The sequence below is a fragment of the Patiria miniata genome, unplaced genomic scaffold (genome assembly GCF_015706575.1).
Source record: "Patiria miniata isolate m_02_andy unplaced genomic scaffold, ASM1570657v1 HiC_scaffold_9, whole genome shotgun sequence".
Classification (NCBI taxonomy): domain Eukaryota; kingdom Metazoa; phylum Echinodermata; class Asteroidea; order Valvatida; family Asterinidae; genus Patiria; species Patiria miniata.
The window spans coordinates 16,870,007-16,897,912 of NW_024037076.1; the positions used below are offsets into that span (position 1 = coordinate 16,870,007).

The 27,906-nt window shown below is 41.3% G+C and overlaps 2 protein-coding genes across 2 annotated transcripts; both read right to left on the reverse strand.

Moving 5' to 3' along the window:
• Positions 1-377: 377 nt before the first annotated feature.
• Positions 378-12,457, reverse strand: LOC119720926 (mucin-17-like). Its single transcript, XM_038190792.1, has 8 exons — positions 6,929-12,457; positions 6,331-6,432; positions 5,250-5,399; positions 3,422-3,549; positions 2,653-2,881; positions 2,154-2,244; positions 1,917-2,011; positions 378-664 (listed from the first exon to the last, which is right to left on the reverse strand). The coding sequence occupies exons 1-8, from the start codon at positions 12,384-12,386 to the stop codon at positions 378-380; spliced, it is 6,540 nt and encodes a 2,179-aa protein (XP_038046720.1). The 5' UTR covers positions 12,387-12,457.
• A 37-nt stretch (positions 12,458-12,494) lies between these two features.
• Positions 12,495-27,190, reverse strand: LOC119720927 (mucin-3A-like; the record flags this gene model as incomplete). The annotated part of the gene is made up of 11 exons (XM_038190793.1): positions 27,094-27,190; positions 25,801-26,082; positions 24,882-24,974; positions 24,441-24,656; positions 24,235-24,294; positions 21,726-22,010; positions 19,876-19,983; positions 18,910-19,002; positions 17,599-17,814; positions 17,328-17,458; positions 12,495-17,126 (listed from the first exon to the last, which is right to left on the reverse strand). Coding segments are annotated over exons 1-11 (6,213 nt in total), but the record flags the coding sequence as incomplete, so codon positions are not given.
• Between the last annotated feature and the right edge of the window lie 716 nt (positions 27,191-27,906).

The following is a 27,906-nucleotide window of genomic DNA, read 5'->3' on the forward strand; positions in this document are numbered from 1 at the left end:
AAATAGCATGCCTCACTGCCCGACGCAACATACGGTACACGGAATTCACTTCTTTGTATACTCTGTAAAAGGTATAGGGACATACAGTTCGAGTTAAAAACAACTTAGTGTGTACCCAGATACGGTCAACCCGAATGTAAAATGTGATCGAGCGCCTTCAACCCGTTTTAACGAGCAATAAACCATGATGGTGAAATGGGGCAAACATCAAAAGCGATTGAGCCTAGACTTTGATTCTGAGTGATGCATAGACTAATGGAGTTGATTATTGGTGGAATGTTCCGTCACGGTTTAAACTAAAAAAAAAAAAAATTCATTGACCCAATAGCTGACATGCGCATTTAGCATTATCCAATGTACTATTCATCGAGAGGTTTCTACTTAAGTCCAAAACAAACCTGTTGCTCGTAGGACGATTGGGACTGTGTGAGTTGGCTGGTCTGTCTAGTGTTCAGAAGTCTGGGTATGGTGCGCTGTCCATAAGGACCTGGACGTATGGAAAACACCAAATTCTTCTCGCGTGCACCCCACGGTTCTCTCCTCCTGCCTGCGTATATGCCATCAGCCTTGTACCTTTGTCTCCCTAGGCATGCGTACATACCAAACAGACCCAGGACTATAGCTGCACCTCCCATAATCACGATCCCGATAGTCCATAAAGGAGCTGGAAACAAAAATTAAACTAGACAATTGAAATTTGAAATAATAACTTTGCTTCTTCACGCCCCGAGTTTTGAGAGTCACCGTTTGGTAGCACTAAACAGGTAATCTCAACAACCAATGAAATAGTTTCCCTTCTGTAGGGGGGCAGAGGGAGGTGGAGGTGGGAGCTACGGCGGTAACAGTTAGACGGGTAGTAAATGATGGTGATGGAGATAAGACTACTACAGGAAGCAGGGGTGCTGATGGGCTTGGGATGAGGACGTAAAAGAGTCAGGAGGCGGTGTAATTCTGAGCTATCCCTTTAAATTTCCCTCCACTATGGGTTCTGCACCCGATTTCATGAAACTCTTCGTAACTTACGATGCGTCGCAGCGATGCGACGCGTCGTATCCCTACGATGCGTCGCAGCTGCGACGCGTCCTGCGATCCATTTCACAAAACACGTCGTAAGTGCGACGCGTCGTAGGTGTATTTATAGCACAACTCCGTGACTATTTTATGTATTTAGTCAGCGTACAGTAAATAGTCGTCTGATATTCAACAAAGAGTCGTCGGATCTCAGCTCGAAATTTGTTAAAACGTTTAACAAAATGGTGGCCGTGCGATGCAATTTTGAAGGAAAACAAGCTCTCAGTGGACTGTTTAGCTACTTTGAAATTTCGACTGCAACATTCCAGTCTAATTCATAATTATTCAATGAATTTTCTATTTACAACTTTACACACATTGCCTCGGTATTATAATCTCGTTTTTGTCACGTTTATGACATTAAACTGGCTAAGAAAGAGACTTTTCTTATTTTGCGATGACCACTAGACACGTCGTAACTTGCGACGTGTTTTAAGCCGTTGTCAAGGAACTTACGAAGCGTTCAACACATCGCAACTTTCGTGAAATGGAAGATACGACGCGTCGCGAGTTGCGACGTGTTACACGTCGTAACTTGAGTTGCGACGCGTTGCAGCGCTTCGTGAAATCGGGTACAGAGTTGGTAGATTTGAAGGACACAACCATGCGGTGGCGGAAGATGTCGGGAATCACCACCACGGTGGCGCCCCACTCATCCACCAACCGCAGTTTCTCCGAGAGCCACACTACACTTCAGACATGTGTTCCGTATGCTAGATAGTGATTATACACTCCTGGGTCTTGATGCTTTCCACACTCACTGTTATCTTTTGTTCTTAAAAAAGACGAGAAATATAAAATATAAAAGTAATGAAATAATGGAATGCAGACGGCGTTGGTATTACCTGTTGGGTTTCTCTTTTCAGGGTCATTAAGAGTCTCTGTGGTGACCTCTACCACAAGAAACTGGCATCGAGGCCCCGTAAACGAAGCACCACACCTGAAGGAAAACAACAGGTTGGTAAGAAATACGGTGAACACCTTTACAACTCCATTCACATGTTATTTAATTTATCATCTGGATTGATTCTATGGTAAAAAGTAGCAGCAATATCTTCAGAAAAGGAACAAATTCACAATACCTGCATGTGTATTCTAACAGCGGATAATATCCAGAGACATCACAGGTTCCTCCATTCAGACAGAAGTCAACTGCGCATGCCGTAGTTGAATCTTGTAAGAATAACATCATTAAGAACAAGAAGTGATATGTGACTAAGTTCACCAGATCTCGTATATTGATTGGACTTCTTTAAAGTCCTTTGAAACACAATGAAAAACAACTCCCCTTCAAACCTTACTGCAAAGGTCGTGATCTGGCATGACCTTGACACCTCTAGGGATAGGGAAGTACATGTGCCTTAAACCTGTATGATGTTAAAAGAAGATGGGCAAATTTAACCTGTCATACGGTTCCGCACATGTTTGAAGGGCTTTTTTAAGTTAAGATCACCAATTTCACCCCAGCTGGATAGACTAGGGGCTTCCGTGTTGCCTATCGGCAGGCCTACCATTTACAAGCCTACAACCGCTTAAACTTTTTAACAATCCATTATGGTATTCTGACATACAGCAAGTTACCTTTTGCTTTTACTACTGGGTCTACATTGAGTGTGGTCTGGCCATCGGATAGTACTTTCCCTGATTGGGAGTCATCCTCTAAAATCTTCATGATCATATCAGCGGTGATGGGTGACGTAGCTGGTACTAATACAACGCTGGTAACCAACACACTACCTGGCTGCAGATAGACACCAAGTACCTTGTCGATCACAGCAGTCAATGCATTCATTTTCAGGTGTCTCTCAATCTGAAAAGAAAGGCAACTTTTATTGGTTGTTGACTTATAAGTTATATCCTAATTCTACTTTATATCGTGAATGAACTGAAGTTTTTGTTTTACTATCAGATGAGGCTACTGTGCAAAAAACTTGACAAACTGGGTATAACACAAAATGAAGGACGTCAAAACTTATGAATGAACGTTTTGGAAGGGATGGCTGTCAACGGAAACCTTGCTTGGCGTCGAAAAAATGAAACGCATTTTTACAGTTTTCTCAAAAGGGTATATGTTCTGAGCTAAAATTTTGACGGATTAGGTTGATACATTTTTGCTTTTGCAAAATAGTGTCCATACATTTGAATAATAGGTAGTTTCAATTGGGTAGTACTATTAAAGACCTTACTTTCCTACCTTATCCTTTAATTGTTTCTATTGATGTCTTAAAAACAATAGGGTTCAACCCTGCCGGGTACTGAATTTTCTAAAGACCGATTAACAGTGTCCCATTGCCTCTATTGTTACTCTTTGTTCCTGGTACATACTTGTGCGTATAACGCAATCACTTACCGTAGCTGTTACAATTCCCAAAAACATCTTTGAAGCCGCTGACTGTGGGTTGCTGAATACAGACTGGAAGCTTACTGCAGTGCCATTCATGCCAAGAACACGTAGTATAGTTGTAATGGTTCTGGTATCTGAAATGATATCGACTCCGCATTTGAAATGGGTATCTCTCGCAGTTGCGTCTCATATGATTATTTGTTACATTTCAAAAAACTAAAAACCCAATCGATTCAATGTCCGAGGAATGACAGCCAGATGTCATACCAGGCACAATAAATATTAAACCTTGGAAAGTAGGTTGACCCGATTAGATGGGCTTTCGAATAAATTTGCCAACAGGAGTATTTGCACGAAAAGATACGTTAGAATCGTCAACAAATTTGCAAAAGGACTCAGACTCGAGTATGAGTCGGATTGCAAATATTTAAACATCCGAAGCACTTAGTCAAGTAAGAAATATTAACAGATAATTCTTAATCTTTGGGTCCATGAGATACAATTTAACTATATTGAAATATTTGTTCTTTAATATGCATTAATTAGTGTCGAAAGGGTGGATATAGTGGTTTTGATCCAAAAAGTACAATAAGCCGTTTCGCGGAAACCGCCGTCTTGCTTGAAAACGTGATTGCGCAATGGCTGGGGGCCTCACGTGACAAAGACTGAAAATCCGTAACGTTAAAGCATGGGAAGGTCAGAGCTTTTCTGAAAAAGCTCTCTTTTTTCAGTGAACAGAATACAATTTTGAGTACAGAGTTAAAAAGTCTGATCGATGGGACCCGAAGCTGTCCATGAGTGCAAAAGTATACCCCACATTCAAAAAATACCCCACATGCAATGACACCAAGCCGAAAAGTAGTCACGTGACCGCGCACGTTGCGGAAAATTGTGTATCGCACTAACGATACGGACACTCCTCGTGTATACCGCGCGTGTGTGCATAGAAAAATACGTGGGTTTTAGAATAATACACGAATGGAATGACTACGATTCAAAGCTTTTACTGCCATTTTTCCGAAACATTTCCGCTTCGGCCTGAATTTTTTAGCATTAAAAGTTAGTAAAAGTCGTGGTCCTTGCGTTCGTGTATCCAAGTTATTCAAACCCGAGATAGAATGTACTCACGAGCAGTACATGAGGAGTGTCCGGATCGTAAGAGCGACACCAAATTTTCCGCAACTTGTGCGGTCACGTGACACCTTTTTGCAATCAATTTTCCCTTTTCGGCTTGGTGTTGTTACACTAGTGTAGGGATTTTTTTTTAAATGTTGCACTCATGAACAGCTCAATGTCCCATTGATCAGTTTTTTTACAACTGTGTACACAAAATTGTGTTCTTTTCACTGAAAAATAGAGATTTTTCCGAACATCTATGACCTCCCTGTGCCTTTTACGTTGCGGATTTTCAGTCTGGGTCAAATGGGCCCCCGAGCAACTGCGAAATCACGATTTCAAGCAAGATGTCGGTAGACCTATCTGCGAAACGGCTTATGCAAAGAAATGTTCTTGGACATCTAAAAAAAAGTTACCTTATACATGTACTTATGTCAGTATACTGAATGACTCGGAAAAGGTCTCTAAGATACTGAAATATTCTAACGAATATCAACGAATATTTCAGTGTCATTGAGAAGTTTTCGAGTCACTAAATATAACAACAATTTTTTTGATAAATATTCTTTCGTAATAGTCAAAGCAGTGGATCGGGTAGTTAGTTAGAGGCATTGTAGTCTAGGGTTTATCGTGCATTGAATCATTAAGTCATACATAATTAAAGATTATTCTGAAAATGAATTTTTGCACTTGCACCATTCTGACAGTTTTCACTTACTTATGCAGAAGCCCTCAGTTCCATTGTTGATGTATTGGTCCAAGACACGGCATCCGCAGGTGTATCCGGCTGAATTGGCATATGGATCAGCTAAACAATACTGACCCTCACCGTTACATGGGGATGGTGTCACTATGCAGCGGTTAACCTCTGAGAGTGAAAAATTAATAGAAAACGTGTCCTGAACCCGTTCTGTCTTACAGCAGGAGGGAATTTTCAGATGACAATAACATCACAGTAAGTACCAAAACTACTTCCATGGCGCTTGAATTCACAGTGTATGCATTCGAACGCGAACATGGGTGCTCGACCAAAATACATGCTCAAACCCTCATTCTGATCACAATGTAGTCATTTAGATTCAAAGAGCGAGGAATCTCATTAAAGTTTAAAAAATAAATACAAAGTATATCCATAATGTTTGACCTGAAAGGTCGACGGCTAAAGTCTCAAGAATCTTGCTTCTCGTGTCAAACTTAACTTTAACGAATTTAACAGGTGCGCTTATTTAACCACGTACTGTGGTAGTTTGAGGGGGCTTTCCCTTAAAGGGAATATACAACATTTGCAAACATCGAAAAATAAAACTACCAAGTTTTTGCGAAATACCTTAATAGGATGTTGGTAAATGACAGTCTAAAGCATCCTGTAAAATTATGGCACCTGGTATACTGTCATTTTCAAGAAAAGTGGTATTTTTGTATCAATTTCCAACGCTGATCGGCCGATCAGCGTTGGAAACAACTGGCTTTTTTTTCAAATACTGGCCCCAATTGACCATTGCACTTGTTTGCAATCGATTACAAACCTATGAACGGGTACGAGCCAGCTAGACTGGTTCCCTGACCTTACAATTCCCCAATGTATGTAAACTGCTCTGTTTCTTCTTATATGGAGTCAGGGGACCAGACTACAGGAAAATGATCGTTTTTCTTGGTTTTTATAGCATTTTCGAACCCAAAACCTCCAAAAAGTCAGTGTAACTATATTTGCTTTATATTTCCAACCCCCCAATTCCATCCATTTCTGACAATTACAGCAAAAGCAAATGATGTATATTCCCTTTAAACTGATATCTCACCTGTACATGTGATCCCTGACACGCCTTGTGGGCAAACGCATTCACAGTTATCACCATCAAAAAAACCTCCACCCAAGCAACTAGCTGCAGTTAACGGACACACTGTGCACAAAATGTAATTATTGACCGTTATTTTTGTCATTAAAATTATAACATACTATTGGTTTTTGAACATTTTTTCTAACTGGAACAGCGCACATTCAATTTGTTTTGTAATTTATTTAATGAGAATAAATACGGTATATTATGGATGTGTATCTCTTTGCTACTTGAACCTATGAAGTTGCTTTGACCTTTTTCCAATTAATTTACCTGCACAGGTTTCTCCGCTCCAACTCTGTGGACAGTCACAGCTGCAGGATTCCAAGTCAATTGTTCCTGTATTCACACAGCTCAATGTACATCCTGAAAGCGATGAAACCGAGCAACTTTATTATTCAATTTGGTTTGGCACGTTTACATGCCTGCCTTAGTAAGAAAAAAATTGTAGACGAGGCTGGAACATGAAAAAAAACTATACTTGCTCCGGTATGCCAAGCAATTTTTCGAATTTCGTTATCAAAATTAAATGGTCTCAGTGCATTACGAAATTACCAACCTTGATTATTGGTGATTTGCACTTGTGAGGTGACATCATGTTCGGTTGTCTGTGCTGCCGTGGTATCAGTTGGGAGAGTATCACCAGTGTTGTTGAAAGATACTGTTGACGTGATTGCAACTCTTGTGTTTACTCCTGTCGCTGAGATACTGTCAGGTGACTCTGTGGTTGCTAAAGATGTCCCCAAATACGTTGTCACAGCACCGGTAACATGTGTCTCTGTGGTAGTGGGTTTTTCATTTTTCCCAGAGTTTGTTGTCATCAAATTATTCGTCAAACCATTGGTTGTTACCTCAGGTGTATTTCGTACTGTTGTGACATCCGATTTAGCTGTTTCCGTAGAAGTGCTGGTCATCCAAGCAGTGTCTGTTTTAATAGAACTGACCTCTGTTGAAGGAATATTGCTCGTAGTTTCTTTCGTTGTGTCATCTGAAAACGATGTCGTAGAAACAGTAGTTGGCTGACCTGGAGAGGATTTTACAGTCAAAGCTTCAGCCGTTGAGTACATATTTGTAGCGTCACCCGGTGCAGTTGTTCGACGAGGTGCGTCAGTTATCTCAGTTGTTGAAGCTACCGTTGTTAAATCCGGTGTATTCTCAACATCACTTGATGCATCAACGGTATTTAAGCCATTTGTTGTAGCCTCACTCGATAAGTGTGCTAACATGCTCGCGTGTAGAGAAGTTGCCTCAGAGAGGATAGTGGTCGCCAAAGGTGTAGTTGCACCCGTGGTACCATCGGTAGGGATAGGGGTAGTAGTGAAGGAGGTTGTCCTCGTGAAATCTCTGGAAATTACGTCAGGTAGATTTGTTGTCTCAACGGTTGTTGCATCAGATGCAGTAACGGCGGTTGGTATAGTTGTTGCCTGATAAGTGGCTTCCTTGACGGAAGTTACTTCGGTGGCAACGTTGGTAGTTAATGCGTCTGACGTTGTGATAATTTGTGTATTTGACCCCGGGAAGGTGATTGTTTCAACAGTATTTAAATCGGTAGTTGTAATTTCCATAGTTGTCAGATCTTGAGTCATGACAATCGAGTTAGTATTGGAAACAGCGACTGTCTCAACAGAGGTTTCAGCGGCCGTTTTAATTTCAGCAGTTGTGTCTATTGTTATTGCATGTTGCGTACCTGTCTCAGAAGTTGGAGTATAAAGTGAAGTATTTTCAACAATTGTTTGATCTATCATTGTGCTATCTGGTTTACTTGAGTTCGTAAAAGTGGCTACCTCATCAGCAGTCGTTTTTTCAAAAGCTTCAGTCCTTGTCGAACCTATTGTCGTATTTACAACATGCGTGCTTGTCTCCGAAACGCTTGTAATATCAAGGGTGGTTATTCCAACAGCTGATATAACATCAGAATTTGCTAAATCTATTGTGGTGAGGTCTGCTGTAGTTGCCTCCAAAGCAGTCGTTATAGAAGTTTCAATGCCGGTAACCTCATAAGTGGTTAAGGATACTAGAGCTGTAGCATCTTGTAGAGTTGTATCTACAACATTAGTAGTATCACCATTAAAGGTTGTGCCAGGAGTTGGTTGCATCTGGGTTGAATCTATTGTGGTGATGTCCGCTGCAGTTGCATCCAACACAGCGGTACGATGAGGTGTCACTTCGGTTCGTGTCAAGTCAACCATAACGGTATGATCTTGTGCAGTTGTTGCAATAGCAGTTATTTCACCAGAAACCGCTGTAAATGATGAATCTCCCATTGTACTATGCGAAGTACTTAATTCCGCAACAGTGCTCATTCCAAGATCAGTGTTTTCAATGGTTGATGTAACCCCAACAGTTATTGAATCTATTGTAGATGTAACCCCAACACTTGTTAAGGTAGTATTATCAGTTGAGTCTAATGAAGTGGTAACATCAGGTATGGTTGTTTTCCCAACATTAAATGTGTCAACAGCAGTCGTTCCAACAGTTAATTCAGCACTTGTTGCTTCTGCAGTAGTTTCCGCAATTATAACATTAGGACTTGTCAAGCTACTTATTGTTGCGGTATCTACTGCAATTGTTTCTACATCAGTGGTTGCTAAGGTACTAGACGTAACAACAGTTGCTGATTCTTTTGTTTCGGTGATATCCGTCGTACTTGTCTCGGGAAAAGTGGCCGTATCCACGGTTGTTGATTCTTTTGTTTCGGTGATATGCGTCGTACTTGTCTCGAAAAAAGTTGCTTTATCCACGGTTGTTGATTCTTTTGTTGTGGTGGTACCCGCTGCATTTGTATCGGGGATAGTGGTTGTGCAGGCAGTTGTTGATTCTTTTGTTGTGGTGATATCGGCTGTAGTTGTCATTTGAAAAGAGGTGACATCGACAGTCGTTGATTCCTTTGTTGTGGTCATATCCGCTGTACTTGTCGTGGGAAAAGTTGTGGCATCGACAGTTGTAGATTCTTTTGTTGTGGTGATATCCGCTGTACTTGTCGCGGGAAAAGAAGTTGTAACTGGAGTTATTGATTTTTTAAATGTGGTGGTATCTGTTGTAGTTGTATCGGGAATAGTGGATGTTTTGACAGTTGTTGATTCTTTTGTTGTGATATCCGCCTTACTTGTCATTTGAAAAGTGGTGGCATCGAGAAATGTTGATTCCTTTGTTGTGGTGATATCCGTTGTAGTTGTCTTGGGAAAAGTGGTTGTGTGGGCAGTTGTTGATTCTTTTGTTGTGGTGATATCCGATGTAGATGTCATTTGAAAAGAGGTGACATCGACAGTCGTTGATTCCTTTGTTTTGGTCATATCCACTGTACTTGTCATGGAAAAAGTGGTGGCATCGACAGTTGTAGATTCTTTTGTTGTGGTGATATCCGTTGTACTTGTATCGGGGAAAGTGGTTGTTTTGTCAGTTGTTGACTCCTTTGTTGTGGTCATATCGGCTGTATTTGTATCGGGAATAGTGGTTGTTTTGACAGTTGTTGATTCTTTTGTTGTTGTGATATCCACCGCACTTGTCCTTTGAAAAGAGGTGACATCGACAGTCGTTGATTCCTTTGTTGTGGTCATATCCGCTGTACTTGTCGTGGGAAAAGTGGTGGCATCGACACTTGTAGATTCTTTTGTTGTGGTGATATCCATTATACTTGTATCGGGGATAGTGGTTGTTTTTTCAGTTATTGATTCGTTTGTTGTGGTGATATCCGTTGTACTTGGCTCGGAAAAAGTTTGTGTATCCACAGTTGTTGATTCTTTTGTAGTGGTGATCTCCGTTGTACCTGTCTCGGGAAAAGTAGTTGTATCCACCGTTGTTAATTCTTTTGGTGTTGTGATATCCGCCGTACTTGTCGCCAGAAGAGTGGTTGTATCGGCAGTTGTTGCTTCTTTAAATGTGATGGTATTCGTTGTACTTGTATCGGGAGCAGTAGTTGTTTTGACAGTTGTTGGTTGTTTTGTTGAAATGATATCCGCTATAGTTGTCATTTGAAAAGAGGTTACATCGACAGTCGGTGATTGCCTTGTTGTGGTCATATCCGCTGTACTTGTCGTGGGAAAAGTGATGGCATCGACAGTTGTAGATTCCGTTGTTGTGGTGATATCCATTATACTTGTATCGGGGATAGTGGTTGTTTTTTCAGTTGTTGATTCCTTTGTTGTGGTCATATCCGCTGTACTTGTCGTGGGAAAAGTAGTGGCATCGACAGTTGTAGATTCTTTTATTGTGATATCCGCTGTACTTGTCATTTGAAAAGTTGTGGCATCGACAGTTGTTGATTCGTTTGTTGTGGTGATATCCGTTGTACTTGTCTCGGGAAAAGTAGTTGTATCCACAGTTGTTGATTCTTTTGGTGTTGTGATATCCGCCGTACTTGTCGCGAGAAGAGTGGTTGTATCGGCAGTTGTTGATTCTTTAGATGTGATGGTAATCGTTGTACTTGTATCGGGAACAGTGGTTGTTTTGACAGTTGTTGGTTGGTGTGTTGTGGTGATATCCGCTGTAGTTGTCATTTGAAAAGAGGTTACATCGACAGTGGGTGATTGCCGTGTTGTGGTCATATCGGCTGTACTTGTCGAGGGAAAAGTGGTGGCGTCGACAGTTGTAGATTCTATTGTTGTGATGGTGATATCCGCTGTACTTGTTTCGGGAAAAGTTTTTGTATCCACAGTTGTTGATTCTTTTGTTGTGGTGATATCCGTTGTACCTATCTCGGGAAAAGTAGTTGTATCCACAGTTGTTGATCCCTTTGTTGTGGTGATATCCGTTGTACTTGTTGCGGAAAAAGCGGTTGTATCCACAGTTGTTGATTCTTTTGGTGTTGTGATATCCGCCGTACTTGTCGCGAGAAAAGCGGTTGTATCGGCAGTTGTTGATTCTTTAAATGTGGTGGTATCCGTTGTACTTGTATCGGAGATAGTGGTAGTTTTGTCAGTTGTTGATTCCTTTGTTGTGGTCATATCCGCTGTACTTGTCGTGTGAAAAGTAGTGGCATCGACACTTGTAGATTCTTTTGTTGTGGTGATATCCGCTGTACTTGTCGCAGGAAAAGAAGTTGTAACTGCAGTTATTGATTCTTTACTTGTGGTGGTATCCGTTGTGATTGTATCGGGAACAGTGGTTGTTTTGACAGTTGTTGGTTCTTTTGTTTTGGTGATATCCGCTGTAGTTGTCATTTGAAAAGAGGTTACATCGACAGTCGTTGATTGCCTTGTTGTGGTCATATCCGCTGTACTTGTCGTGGGAAAAGTGGTGGCGTCGACAGTCGTTGATTCCTTTGTTGTGGTGGTATCCCTTGTACTTGTCTTGGGAAAAGTGGTTGTGTAGACAGTTGTTGATTCGCTTGTTGTGGTGATATCCGTTGTACTTGTCTCGGGAAAAGTAGTTGTATCCGCAGTTGTTGATCCCTTTGTTGTGGTGATATCCGTTGTACTTGTTGCGGGAAAAGCGGTTGTATCCACAGTTGTTGATTCTTTTGGTGTTGTGATATCCGCCGTACTTGTCGCGAGAAAAGCGGTTGTATCGGCAGTTGTTGATTCTTTAAATGTGGTGGTATCCGTTGTAATTGTATCGGGGATAGTGGTTGTTTTGTCCGTTGTTGATTCTTTTTTTGTGGTGATATCCGCTGTAGTTGTCATTTGAAAAGTAGTGGCATCGACACTTGTAGATTCTTTTGTTGTGGTCATATCCGCTGTACTTGTCGTGGGAAAAGTGGTGGCGTCGACAGTTGTAGATTCTTTTGTTGTGGTGATATCCGTTGAACTTGTCTCGGAAAAGGTTTTTGTATCCACACTTGTTGGTTCTTTTGTTGTGGTGATATCCGTTGTACCTGTCTCGGGAAAAGTAGTTGTATCCACAGTTGTTGATTCTTTTGGTGTTGTGATATCCGCTGTACTTGTCGCGAGAAGAGTGGTTGTATCGGCAGTAGTTGATTCTTTAGATGTGATGGTATTCGTTATACTTGTATCGGGAACAGTGGTTGTTTTGACAGTTGTTGGTTGGTGTGTTGTGGTGATATCCGCTGTAGTTGTCATTTGAAAAGAGGTTACATCGACAGTGGGTGATTGCCGTGTTGTGGTCGTATCCGCTGTACTTGTCGTGAGAAAAGTGGTGGCGTCGACAGTTGTTGATTCTTTTGTTGTGGTGATATCCGTTGTACCTATCTCGGGAAAAGTAGTTGTATCCACAGTTGTTGATCCCTTTGTTGTGGTGATATCCGTTGTACTTGTTGCGGGAAAAGCGGTTGTATCCATAGTTGTTGATTCTTTTGGTGTTGTGATATCCGCCGTACTTGTCGCGAGAAAAGCGGTTGTATCGGCAGTTGTTGATTCTTTAAATGTGGTGGTATCCGTTGTACTTGTATCGGAGATAGTGGTTGTTTTGTCAGTTGTTGATTCCTTTGTTGTGGTCATATCCACTGTACTTGTCGTGTGAAAAGTAGTGGCATCGACACTTGTAGATTCTTTTGTTGTGGTGATATCCGCTGTACTTGTCGCAGGAAAAGAAGTTGTAACTGCAGTTATTGATTCTTTACTTGTGGTGGTATCCGTTGTGATTGTATCGGGAACAGTGGTTGTTTCGACAGTTGTTGGTTCTTTTGTTTTGGTGATTTCCGCTGTAGTTGTCATTTGAAAAGAGGTTACATCGACAGTCGTTGATTGCCTTGTTGTGGTCATATCCGCTGTACTTGTCGTGGGAAAAGTGGTGGCGTCGACAGTCGTTGATTCCTTTGTTGTGGTGGTATCCCTTGTACTTGTCTTGGGAAAAGTGGTTGTGTAGACAGTTGTTGATTCGTTTGTTGTGGTGATATCCGTTGTACTTGTCTCGGGAAAAGTAGTTGTATCCGCAGTTGTTGATCCCTTTGTTGTTGTGATATCCGTTGTACTTGTTGCGGGAAAAGCGGTTGTATCCACAGTTGTTGATTCTTTTGGTGTTGTGATATCCGCCGTACTTGTCGCGAGAAAAGCGGTTGTATCGGAAGTTGTTGATTCTTTAAATGTGGTGGTATCCGTTGTAATTGTATCGGGGATAGTGGTTGTTTTGTCAGTTGTTGATTCTTTTTTTGTGGTGATATCCGCTGTAGTTGTCATTTGAAAAGAGGTGACATCGACAGTCGTTGGTTGCTTTGTTGTGGTCATATCGGCTGTACTTGACGTGGGAAAAGTGGTGGCGTCGACAGTTGTAGATTCTTTTGTTGTGGTGATATCCGCTGTACTTGTTTCGGGAAAAGATTTTGTATCCACAGTTGTTGATTCTTTTGTTGTGGTGATATCCGCTGTACTTGTCTCGGGAAAAGTAGCTGTATCCACAGTTGTTGATCCCTTTGTTGTGGTGATATCCGTTGTACTTGTTGCGCGGAAAGCGGTTGTATCCACAGTTGTTGATTCTTTTGGTGTTGTGATATCCGCCGTACTTGTCGCGAGAAGAGCGGTTGTATCGGCAGTTGTTGATTCTTTAAATGTGGTGGTATCCGTTGTAACTGTATCGGGGATAGTGGTTGTTTTGTCAGTTGTTGATTCTTTTTTTGTGGTGATATCCGCTGTAGTTGTCATTTGAAAAGAGGTGACATCGACAGTCGTTGATTGCTTTGTTGTGGTCATATCCGCTGTACTTGTCGAGGGAAAAGTGGTGGCGTCGACAGTTGTAGATTCTTTTGTTGTGGTGATATCCGCTGTACTTGTTGAGGGAAAAGTTTTTGTATCCACAGTTGTTGATTCTTTTGTTGTGGTGATAACCGTTGTACCTGTCTCGGGAAAAGTAGTCGTATCCACAGTTGTTGATCCCTTTGTTGTGGTGATATCCGTTGTACTTGTTGCGGGAAAAGCGGTTGTTGTTGATTCTTTTGTTGTGGTGATATCCGCTGTACTTGTTGAGGGAAAAGTTTTTGTATCCACAGTTGTTGATTCTTTTGTTGTGGTGATAACCGTTGTACCTGTCTCGGGAAAAGTAGTCGTATCCACAGTTGTTGATCCCTTTGTTGTGGTGATATCCGCCGTACTTGTCGCGAGAAGAGCGGTTGTATCGGCAGTTGTTGATTCTTTAAATGTGGTGGTATCCGTTGTACTTGTATCGGAGATAGTGGTTGTTTTGTCAGCTGTTGATTCCTTTGTTGTGGTCATATCCGCTGTACTTGTCGTGTGAAAAGTAGTGGCATCGACACTTGTAGATTCTTTTGTTGTGGTGATATCCGCTGTACTTGTCGCGGGAAAAGAAGTTGTAACTGCAGTTATTGATTCTTTACTTGTGGTGCTATCCGTTGTGCTTGTATCGGGAACAGTGGTTGTTTTGACAGTTGTTGGTTCTTTTGTTGTGGTGATATCCGCTGTAGTTGTCATTTGAAAAGAGGTTACATCGAGAGTCGTTGATTGCCTTGTTGTTGTCATATCCGCTGTACTTGTCGTGGGAAAAGTGGTGGCGTCGACAGTCGTTGATTCCTTTGTTGTGGTGGTATCCCTTGTACTTGTCTTGGGAAAAGTGGTTGTGTAGACAGTTGTTGATTCTTTTGTTGTGGTGATATCCGCTGTACTTGTTGCGGGAAAAGTAGTCGTACCCGCAGTTGTTGATTCTTTTGTTGTGGTAATATCCGTTGTACTTGTTGCGGGAAAAGCGATTGTATCCACAGTTGTTGATTGTTTTGGTGTTGTGGTATCCGCCGTACTTGTCGCGAGAAGAATGGTTGTATCGGAAGTTGTTGATTCTTTAATTGTGGTGGTATCCGTTGTAATTGTATCGGGGATAGTGGTTGTTTTGTCAGTTGTTGATTCTTTTGTCGTGGTGATATCCGCTGTAGTTGTCATTTGAAAAGAGGTGACATCGACAGTCGTTGATTGCTTTGTTGTGGTCATATCCGCTGTACATGTCGTGGGAAAAGTGATAGCGTCGACAGTTTTAGATTCTTTTGTTGTGGTCATATCCGCTGTACTTGTTGTGGGAAAAGTTTGTGTATGCACAGTTGTTGATTCTTTTGTGGTGGTGATATCCGTCGTACCTGTCTCGGAAAAAGTAGTTGTATCCACAGTTGTGGATCCCTTTGTTGTGGTGATATCCGCCGTACTTGTCGCGAGAAGAGTGGTTGTATCGGCAGTCGTTGATTCTTTAAATGTGGTGGCATCCGCTGTACTTGTATCGGGGAAAGTGGTTGTTTTGTCAGTTGTTGATTTCTTTGTTGTGGTCATATCCGCTGTACTTGTAGTGTGAAAAGTGGTGGCATCGACAGTTGTAGATTCTTTTGTTGTGGTGATATCCGCTGTACTTGTCGCAGGAAAAGAAGTTGTAACTGCAGTTACCGATTCTTTAACTGTGGTGGTATCCGTTGTACTTGTATCGGGAAAAGTGGTTGTTTTGACAGTTGTTGGTTCTTTTGTTGAGGTGATATTCGCTGTAGTTGTCATTTGAAAAGAGGTGACATCGACAGTCGTTGATTGCCTTGTTGTGGTCATATCCGCTATACTTGTCGTGAGAAAAGTGGTGGCGTCGACAGTTGTTGATTCCTTTGTTGTGGTGATATCCCTTGTACTTGTCTTGGGAAAAGTGGTTGTATCCACAGTTGTTGATTCTTTTGTTGTTGTGATATTCGTTGTACCTATCTCGGGAAAAGTAGTTGTTTCCACAGTTGTTGATTCTTTTGTTGTTGTGATATCCGTTGTACTTGTCGCGGGAAAAGCGGTTGTATCCACAGTTGTTGATTCTATAATTGTGGTGGTATCCGTTGTACTTGTTGCGGGAAAAGTAGTGGTATCCGTAGTTGTTGATTCTTTAATTGTGATGATATCCGTTGTCCTTGTCGCTGGAAAAGAGGTTGTATCAACAGTTATTGATTCTATAATTGTGGTTGTATCTGTTGTACTTGTTGCGGGAAAAGTAGTCGTATCTGCAGTTTTTGATTCTTTTATTGTGGTGATATATTCTGTACTTGTCGCAGGAAAACTTGTTGTATTGGCAGTTGTTGATTCTTTAATTGTGGTGGTATCCGTTGTACTTGTATCGTGGATAGTGGTTGTTTGGACAGTTGTTGATTCCTTTGTTGTGGTGATATCCGCTGTGCTTCTCTCGGGATAAGTTGTTGTATCCACAGTTGTTGAATCTTTTGTCGTGGTGATATCCGCTGTACTTGTCTTTGGAAAAGTGGTTGTGTAGGCATTTGTTGATTCTTTTGTTGAGGTGACATCCGCTGTACTTGTTGTGGGAGAAGTGGTGGCGTCGACAGTTGTAGATTCTTTTGTTGTGGTGATATCCGTTGTACTTGTCTCGAGAAAAGTAGTTGTATCCACAGTTGCTGATTCTTTTGTTGTGGTGATACCTGCTGTACTTGTTGCGGGAAAATTGGTTGTGTCCACAGTTGTTGTTTCGTTCGTTGAGTTGATGTCCGCTGTACTTGTCTTAGGAAAAATGGTTGCATCGACAGTTGTTGATTCTTTTGGTGTTGTGATATCCGCCGTACTTGTCGCGGGAAAAGTGGTTATGTCCACAGTTGTTGCTTCTTTAATTGTGGTGGTTTCCGCTGTAGTGGTCTTGGGAAAAGTGGTCGTTTTGACAGTTGTTAGTTCATTCGTTGTGGTGATATCCGCTGTACTTTTCTCTGGAAAAGTGGTGACAGTGACAGTTGCTGGTTCTTTAGTTGTAGTGACGATCGCAGTACTCGTCTTGGGAAAAGTGGTTTTATCCACAGTTGTTGATTCTTTCGTTGAGGTGATATCCGCTGTACTTGTCTTGGGAAAAGTGGTGGCATCGACAGTTGTTGATTCTTTGGTTGTGGTTGTATCCGCTGTACTTGTCTGGGGAAAAATTGTTAATTTCGTAGTTAATGATTTCATTGTTGTGAGGAGATCTGGTGTGCTAGTTTCGAGATAAGTCGTCGTATCAATTGAGGTAATGTCCACAATTGTTGGATTTTAACGACTTGTTATTATTGTGACGTCAAGTGTGATTGTGTTTTTGGCAGTGGTTGTCTCTTAAGCAGTCGTATCTTTAGTTACCTCGGTAGTTCTTGGGTCAACTTTAGTGGTGACGTAAGTTGTAGTTGTTTCTGCAGCAGTCGTGGCTGGGATTTCGGTAATGACATCAGTTGTTATCCTTAGTGTCGTTGGAGCAGCTGTAGTAGTACCCTCTAGGATTATAAAAACACAAATACAAATGTGTACACAACAAAAACGAAATTTCTCGACATTTAAACCCTGAGCTGATTATATTACCCGTTTTCTTTTGAAAAGGAACTTGGTTTTACAACAGAGCCTTGAATATACTCACCAAATTGTTCAATCATGACCTCCGCAATGTGAAGAAACTCCGTTTTGCCTGTGAAAGCCACACTTACATATCGCGTGATTATAACCGTGTTGGACACAAAGTGAATGGCTTCTCCGCTTTCGGCTTGAGCAAGAGTGACTGGAGAACCAACGGCAGTATTTTGCAAGTGATTGGAATTTAATCCAGCTCGAACTACCGCACCTTCTAACAGCTGATCTATGATTATGAAAAAAATATGCAAATTCTTTGAGACGTAAATTTACGGAAAAAAAATCTTTGCATGAAAATCATACAATTATATACAAATAAGTAACTCTTAATGAAATTTATGGATGACTATTCATTCTATTTAGTGTATTACAACCCAACAGAAGATGTGAGCTGTACATGGCACATACACATTTGATCACAGGCAACAAAGCAGAGAGCTAAATCCCGTTTAGTACGTGGTAACATAACCTTGAAAATGCAAATCATAAGTACAATTGAAACAATCACTGACGCCTGTACAACCTAGCCGTGCGTGCAGGGAGACATGTGAAACTTAGTGATAGTAGGGCCAGCAACAAGACAGCAGCCATTTTCTGCTTGGCAGATTCAAATTTTCTTCGCTGCCGCCCCACCGTCCACTCACAAAAGCTATACATATTCATCATCACCCGGGGATAGGAGTTCTTTTAGGAGTAAATTTATATAAGAAGAAGCAAAGTAGAGAGGTAAACGATAAGAACGATTAAAGTTTATGAGTTAAGTTGCAATGAGTATGCGATGAAAAGAAGATCAAAGTGAATGACAGATAAAAGTTAACTAAAATATTATGACTAAAGTTGACGACAATAATTACTTGAATTAAAATGTATGGGTAGTTGACAAAGCATAACGTCAACAGGTCTTTAACCAAATAAAATTGTCATCTGATATTTTCTAACTATCGAGATGATAGTAAACAAAATACACTTGACCAAGCAACAATGGTCAATAATCTTATCAATCAGATTAAATTATGTATTTATTCTATGTATTAAAAACGCTTAAGCAAAAGATGTGATAAGTTTAATTTTTTTAATATAGTAGAAGTTATATTTAAGAATTATGAAAAGAACGCCTTATCCGCACAAAGCATGCAGTAATTCAAAATTACTTATTTAGTGAATAAATTACCAGTACAGACATAAAGAGTAAACAAAAGTCGTCATAATCCCATGATATAGTTGCAATATGCACGACACTAGGTGTTATTTCAGGTATAATGTTGGGTGGAAAAGATTATGATTAAAGAAGGGATTTTGGTCACATTTTACTTATTCTTACCAGCGTGACTTAGAAGGACATTAAGGACAGATATTTCTCTCAGGCAGTAGGCAGCTCCGAGGTCAACTTTCCACCACGCATCTGCGTCAGGGTCTAAAATTTGCGGTGAAGAAAATGTATATTCACATCCATCAGTGGTGATAGCGGTTATACTTTGTGATGCCATGCCTATATGAAATATACTATGTCGTCACCGACATAACGAAGTAACACTCCACCGTGTTAAACCAATTTTTTTCGATTTTTTTTCAGTTTTTTGGATTTACATTATTCATTAAGGCCTACCATAGCACGAAATTTCAAAGCTTCAAGAGCTTTATTTAAAAATTACACTAATTATCAATGGCAAGTTTTGCGCAAAAGTGACAATTTTCGTTTTCAAGAAGTAACACCCAAGTTCCTTTTACCATTGCAATGCATGGCGTGCACTCTGCTCAAATGTGAGCAAAAACGTTTTCACGAAGTAACACTCTCCTTGTATGAGCGCGCGCGCGCTGACCTGAAGTTGCACTTTCCTCGTGTTGCAAAGAGTGTTACTTCGTGAAAACGAAAATTGACAGTTTCGCTGCTTTTTTCGGTTTCACGAACTAACACTCAAATTTGTTCTCTTATTTTTTGTTGATTAAATACACAAACCGGTGGAAAACAGCAGATTTAATCATTTCAATTCATCACGTGTCCACAACGAGAAACCCAACTAAAAATACTTTGCCGTTTTGACGCAAAGTGTTGTTTTAGAAGGCGTTCAACTTTAGATGCCGTTTTCTCCGATTGCTAGTTTGTACTGGTATGTACATGGGTGTTACTTCGTGGTGTTGCTGACGATATGTCGTTTTAAATATATCTTGGCAACTTGGCAATAATGTCAGTCCACACAAAGAGAGACTTGTGGTAAGATCAAGATGTAAATAGTCTTAACGGGTCAGATGCTTGCTGCAGTATCTATGGAAGTGTTCAAAAACTAACCTGTGTGTGAGTAGGTTGACGTTTGTCCGTCGATAGCCCGTGACGCAGGTAAGCCACCGCGAGTAGAACTCTGGGAGGCAGTTTTACTCGTCAAGTCGAGGTCTGAAGCTGTGATAAATATTAAATCATTATGTAATGTCAATGCTGGATTAAATCATAGGAGACAAAACATGTAATATCCGTCGTGCTCTTCAACAATTCGAAAATTTCTACTTACAAATTTTTCTGTAGTGTTTTGTATAAAGTAACCCAATCCGTACCCGGGGATGTGCAACTTCTTGTACTTAATCTGGAACACTACAAAAATCAAGTCTAGTTCAATGAAAAAAATGCTTGGGTTAATTTTACCTAAGGCGAGCCATCAGATAACAGACCGTTCGGGTACCGGGTCCGGTATGCTAATTTCTTTCACCCCAATCGGTACGAAGCCAGAAGCCACCCGGTCACTGAAGCGTGACGCCCCAATCGGTCCAAACTGGTGACTCAGGGTTTGATAATAGGCAACATAAATTGAAGTCTGGCCATTGTTGGAGGATTATTCGGCCCGCTGGGATTACCAGCGGCAACTTCTATGAAGCTCATCACAGTCATTATTGCCTACTGGAGGATTAGCGCGTCGCAAATTGGTTCCTTTGTGATGAGCCAGAGCCATGGTGCAGAAGCCTGGTGGAGTTAATCCAGGCCGATCGGTTCCATGCAAGGTCCCAATCCCTTCAACATACTGGGCGGGCTCAACCCCGAACGGTCTGGGGAGGGATTCTAATTTGAGGGCTCGCCTAAGCAAGGGTGAAAATTGCAACTTCCTCAAATTGGGTTGTGTTTTTCCCTATTGTTTGGGTAATAATTTCTGTTCAGTTCACACCACTTGTGGTTATGCCAGACTAAATTTAATTCGGTCCCGATTGGCATGATATTTATGAACAACATTCACCGACGATTGAACCAAGGCTCTCGAAGGGTCCAACTGATTTGCATTAAAATAGTGGCCGCATGAGGTCGCTGTATTTTTACATGCACTGCATAGCGCGCGAGGATATGCCGCCGATTGATTACCGCGATTGATTACTGGTTAGCCTACTTACCCATGCTTTTTGGTGTAAGTCGTAGTGTTACCCAATAATGTCAAATAGGTTATGGGCCAATCATTGTAATAAGAAATCAGCCACAAAATATAAAAATTGCAATTGTGGGCACAGTGAGTAAGCCCCTCATGCCTCTAAAAGGATGAGTTTGCAGTGGCTCCACATTTGAATTTATTTTCTTTCACCAAGTATGTGAGAAGTTAACTCATTTATGAAAGGTAGGCACAAGTTTCGATGGTGGGCAAATGATTAGTAGCATCCCCATTTTTTTCTCATGAATGCCAATGTTGGTGGAAAGTTTCATTTTTCTATGAATGTGGGAACAATTTTTCCATGGTGGGCATAATGAAAACCCTGCCCCCTTTTTTTCGAAAATCGTTGTCATGCCCCTAAAAGGGTGTGTTCGAGATGGCTCCATATCAGGATTTTTTTTCTGTTCAACAGAAATTATGCCCAAATAAAACTGTTGTCTCTAAAAAGGGGAAAACAAAAGTAAAGCGCCCTCTTGTGGTCGCTGCAGCGCAACCAACATTCCTGCCAAATGTTAGAACAATCGGCCCAAGAATCCCGGTCCTGAGAAAACTCAAAATACCCCGGTCCGTAAAAGTTAACGAAAACACGTGTTCCTAGTTTGAACGTCTGCAACCCATTTAATAAGGGCTTCCATTTAGGAATGATTTTGCGCACAAAATCATCCGCCCTCCAAGTAGACTGGTTCCCGTTCCCTGCATGTTGAAAATTATTTTCAGTTTCAAAGTCAGCACCAACCTTGGCCAAAAACCGTGATGTCAAACTGGCATGAACCCTCGTTCCCAGCAGTATCGGTTACACTACATGTCACTGTTGTGGTTCCCAATGCATAAGTGCCACCTGACACCACTACATTGCTTCCACCATTCTGACATGTGATGTCGCTGGATGTGAAGACATCAACATCATCAGTGGCTGATGGCATTGGTGACCACGACACGATGGCAGTTGTCGATCCACTCTGCGTACACGAAGTGACATCACTAGGACACGTTACCGTCGGCGCTTCTGTATCACTATCAGCTTAAAGCAATTAAAGACATTTATACTTTTAATTATTTGTGGTAACACGAGGAGAGTAGTTGTGCCAATTATCTTATAGTTTCACCTAAATACATGACTGCAAAAAGGGTGTTTTTTTTCATAATAAGAATTTACCATCCATTATCGACTCAAGCTGAATCTTCTATTTTGGCGTCGTCAAGTTTTTGGTTCAGGTTTAGTTTCTTTAGTCCAGATGACTACAGAATGCGTAAACGTCAACACAAGTTGCTAGCTATCAATGTCTGGTATAGCATTAACTGACATTTTCAGAGGTGTGTCGTAATTGATGATGATGATGTTGATGTATACTTGGTGCGCAGCGTATACGTGCATGTATACTTGTCAGTGTAGTCAGACAAGGCCTAGATTATCCAAATTAAAATCGAAGTCAAGAGAATGCCTGTCAAGTATGAAAATATGTCCAAGAAGGCAACCGATTGGGGGAAAGCCACCTAAAGAGCCAAGTCTGACACAACAAAAAATGATGTAGTTGCTAACTAGTGACTTGAGTTGCCCTTGATCAACACTAACTTTAGTAACGAACTTAGAATTTAACTAACGCTAGTGATGTTTCATGGATACCAATTAGTTACCAACTAGGCTATAGTAAACAACTACATGCCTTTTTAGTAACTAACTAGGCTTAATAAGGTTTCATTAATATGGCCCCAGGACGTTATTTCCAGTTTCCGTACCCGAATACCATTTGCCTGTTACAACAGAAGCACAAACCAAATTGTTCGATCATATCCTCAGAAATGTAAAAAAAAAATCCGTTTGGCCTTTGAGATCCACCTTTACAGAGCCTTTATAGAGCAATTACAGAGTCTTAACTCTAAAGGGGCAGTTGGCGCCCCCCCCCCCTGCAGTTTTGCCGCGATTGCTTTGAAAAATGTTTTTCGCAACCCGAACTGTTATGACTTTTTAGCCTCGAGCCTTGCGCATCTTTGATACCAAAAACATGAATATCGGACAACGAGTTGCCGCGCAGGGAAAATTTTCCGGCGCTACAGGGAGTGAAAACTCAATTTCCCGATATGCGTAGTGTACACAGAGCAGAATTTCGTGCGTAGAGCAACCATTCGTGCAAATGAATAATTAATTAGCTTAATTCCAAAATCCTTTCACCTATGGTCATAACATTTCTGCGGTATGCTTATGATAAGTTGTTCTATGCATGTAACCAGTTTCATAATTTTTCGTCGCTCTATGGCCGAGATTTTAGCCCGGCTGAGAGATGATCAAAATACTGCCCGGCCTTTTTAAGGTTGAAGTGCGCCATTTTGTCTTTGAGCTTCCAGACCCCTCCGCGAACTTTCTATTGGGATTTGTTCACGGGGTTGCTCTTTCTCTTGCTATAATTTGTAACAGAATGACCGTACTGACCGTACTTACCCCCGGGAAACACTCGTGTTGAAATTTTATCTCGGCACCCACAAGAATGATGACAAATCAGTTGCAGCTTGGTAAAAACGAATTTTCCTTACAAACTTTACAGCTAAATTGTCGTACCTATATATAGATACGGTATCTTTGTTCGATCGCGTTTGTATTCACATTACCGCCTGGCGTGAGTACAAAAATGAAAACGATGCAAACAGGTAGGGCCTACACCTACATGCGATGGATTCTAGATTTATTTTTGCTTGTTTGATCGTGCTTATAACAGTAATTTGAGATTTGTTTGGAAATGAACCTTACTCTCTCAGGTTTATTAAAAATAATAAAAATAATACTGCCGCACAATTTGTTCATAAAATAATTCTTTGTACGAGTGCTCCATCCTCAACTAGTCCACTTTTTAAAAGTTTTTTGGAAATGAGAGGTCAATATTTAGTACGATATTTCTCTTTCACCTCATGCGATTTTTTAGTTTCCATTAATTCAGATTCTAGTAACAATTTTACAAAGACCTTTACCAGGGTGATTTTCTTAAGAAATCAAATGTTACAAAATTTCAATTCAAAACTATTCTAGGGGTTTGGAAGAGCACCTTTTGGAGTGGTCACCTTTCAGGCTCTATCACTGAGTTCGGTACAAAGTGAGGGGTTTATCCCCCCTGTATCCTGGAGATTCGATTTTGCAAGGGGTCTGAATTTAAACCAGCTCAACCAACCGCACCTTCTAGCCGCTGATCTATATCTACGATTGAGAACCAAAAAAACGCAATTTGTTTGCAACATAGAAAAGTTACCAGTCTCACCTGAGGAGGTGACGTCAGTTGTAGTTGTTTCTGCTGCTGTGGTTGTCTCGGTAGTACCCTCTAAGATAATAAAACGCATGTATATAAATGTTTACAAGACAAAGTAAAACAAATAAACAAGCTTCGTGTTTAAACCCACACATTTCTGCCTTATGTTGGTTTTCTTTTTAAACATAACCTTTTACAACAGAATCTTGTATACTCACCGAATTGTTCAATCATCACCTCCGCAATGTGAAGAAACTCCGATTTGCCTGTGAAAGCCACACTTACATATCGCGTGATTATAACCGTGTTGGACACAAAGTGAATGGCTTCTCCGCTTTCAGCTTGGGCAAGAGTGACTGGAGATCCGACGGCAGTATTTTGCAAGTGATTGGAATTTAATCCAGCTCGAACTACCGCACCTTCCAACACTTGATCTATGATAAAAATAAAAATACTCAAATTCTTTGCCACATCAATTTCCAAAAAAAATCTGCGCATGTAAAATATACAATTATAGAGTAAACAAAAGTCGTCGAAGCTCCATGATAATAGTTGCAGTATATTTTGCACGAAGCTAGCAAATATTTCACATGTAAATGTTGGGTGGAAACGGTTATGATTCAAGAAGGGATTTTGGGTCACATTTTACTTATTCTTACCAGCGTGATCTAGAAGGACATTAATGACAGATATTTCTCTCAGGCAGTAGGCAGCTCCGAGGTCAACTTTCCACCACGCATCTGCGTCAGGGTCTAAAATTTGCGGTCGAGAAAATTAATGTTCACGTAAAAAAATAAGTCAACGAGTGGTGATAGTGGTTAAACTTTGTGATACCTTCCCTGAATTGCACTATAATTATGTCTTATTATATCTCGACAACTTAACAGTAATGTTAGTCCACACAAAGAGAAACGTTTGGTAAGATGGTAATATTCTTAACATGTAATTCACTTATTGCAGTATCTATGGATGTGCTCAAAAACCAACCTGTGTGTGAATAGGTTGACGTTTGTCCATCGATAGCCCGTGACGCAGGTAATCCACCGCGAGTAGAACTCTGGGAGGCAGTTTTACTCGTCAAGTCCAGGTCTGAAGCTGTGATAAATATTAAATCATTCTGCAATGTCAATGTTGGATTAAAGCATAGGAGACAAGTAATGTCCGTCGTGCTCTTCAACAATTCGAAATGTTCTACTTGCACACTCTTCAAATTAACCCAACCAGGAGCCGGAGATTTGATACTTTTTGTAGTAAATCTTGCTTATAATTCCAGAATCAATAGTAGAGTCATTCTTATCGTAAGAGCTGGAATGTAGCCGAGTAGCCTACATTCCAGTCGTCCACGGGCAGTACCGCTACAATAATATATATTTTTGATGTTTTCCTTTTTTCCTTTTTTTACTTTATCTCTTTTGGGCGATCCTTCGGGTGCTGTTAGGTTCTTGTTACTTTTTGTTGTAAGTAAACGTAAATGTAAATGTAAATTATTTTGCGCACAAAATCATCCGCCCTCCAAGTTGACTGGTTCCCGTTCCCTACATGTTTAAATTTGTCTTCAGTTTCAAAGTCAGCACCAACCTTGGCCCAAAACCGTGATGTCAAATTGGCATGAACCCTCGTTCCCAGAAGAATCGGTGACACTACATGTCACTGTTGTGGTGCCCAATGCATAAGTGCCACCTGACACCACTCCATTGCCTCCACCATCCTGACATGTGATGTCGCTGGATGCGAAGACATCAACATCATCGGTGGCTGATGGCATTGGTGACCACGACACGATGGCAATTGTCGATCCACTCTGAGTACATGACGTGACATCACTAGGACAGGTGACCGTCGGTGCCTGGCCGTGCACACCTACGTAAAAAAAAAACACCAGCGATTAGCTTCCGGTTTTTTGGTCATTTGATTATCATGTAGCAAAGCTCTTAGATACCTGACGTTGGTTTCCCGTGTGATATCCAGGGGGACATGAAGTAGGGACAAGGGGGATTTCAAACTGCAGCTGTTCTAAAAATGATAGACCTAATTAGTTAAGTTGTACGTCCCCTCCTTCACGTCCTAGTTCATCGATTGAGAATTAAGCAAACTTCAGTCAAATTGATACATTTTTAAATGAATTTGGTTCGGGCCATTATCCGCGTTCAACTGAGTCAAATTACATGGCGCTGCTAAGCACACGATTTTTGCCAACAGAGCCACCTTCTGTTTTAAGGAGCCAGTGTGCAGAAAGCGCAGCAAAATACATGCTTACCTCACAGGAAAAACGTTGCTTAACTGTCGACGTAACAATATAGATCGCCATGCGCGTGCAACCGTTAGCACATCGCCACGAATATCCTTATGAAATATCCTCATTTGGAGATTGGCGCGCTCGTGGCACATACTGCAATGTTGCGCAGAATGCAGCGGTTCCGGTGTAGCGTGAATTTAGGACTATATGAAACACGGACACGATGGTAGCGTAACAAAAGTGTTTGCTAGGGTGAGCTGCGCGCAGCAACAGTAACGTTAGAGCGGCCTGACGATTTTTTTTTATGTCAGTGGTATACCTTGTAGGACATTTGGCGCCCTGCGTGCGCGCGTACTCTTAGTTTAGTCAGACAAGAAAGGCATGGGCTTCATTCAGGTAGGATTCAGCTCAGTATATAGGCCTACAGTGGACTAGCATCTTTTTCGTATTAAAGTGAATGTTTTGTACGAGTTCGAGTTTAGTACATAGGCAGAGAGTACCAGGACAATATTTCCAGTTGAGGTATCCCGTAATCATTTAGTTACCTCTGGTCCTACCAATAAGTTATTCTGTTAAATGATCAAGTCTTTGCTGCCTTCATGCTACCGCATCATGATAGGATACGTTAAACGGACAGACAGGGTTCTCAACAGTGTCATCCACAAGACAATCAAACCCAAACCACTTATCAACGAGGTGCACCGGGAGGCAATTGAACTTCTTAGACCACATCTTGCTCATGAACCAGACAGAGCATGCACACAAACATGCTTTATACACGACCAAGGAGGGAAAGAGACGACCAGGACGACAACGCACCTTCTTTAATACATTTACAAAAATAATTGGCTTACGTAACTGCGCCGCGCAATTTTGTGGACGGTATCCGGTCCGTCCGCGCCCGTTTGCCGCGGAGGGTGCAGTATGCAGAGCCCGTCTAATTTGTTGGCCCAGTGGTCCGCACCATTTTGTGGACGATGTCCCGTCTGCCCGTCGCCGTTCGCCGTGGAGAGCGAAACGTACAGGTTGGAGCCTGTCCATTTGGCTGTCTAACTGTCTTTACCTCTTGCCGCGTCGATTTCCCATCGGCCTTTTGCCGTGAAAAAAAAATGCGTTTGTGCTTGGAATGAGGGTATTGCTGACAGAGAGTAGAGGGAATTGATATTTTTTTAAATGTTATCGCAATCATATAATTATTTTTGTGTGCTGCGTGACGTAACCTTTCTGCAGCTGCTGATCGGGTGGCACTTTTTTCTCTCCTGAACAAGTCGATTGTCTTCTCGAATTTCTATGTGCATACATACACACCGTCGATCGTGGACGTCCAGTTGTCCCTTTTTTGTTTGTATTTTTTTTTAGACTCCCATAGGTTTTGTACACGACCCCAATTGCGGACGTATGCTGGAAATCGTGGAGGATATTGTTCTCTTTTGTTCTCTGGTATTTTT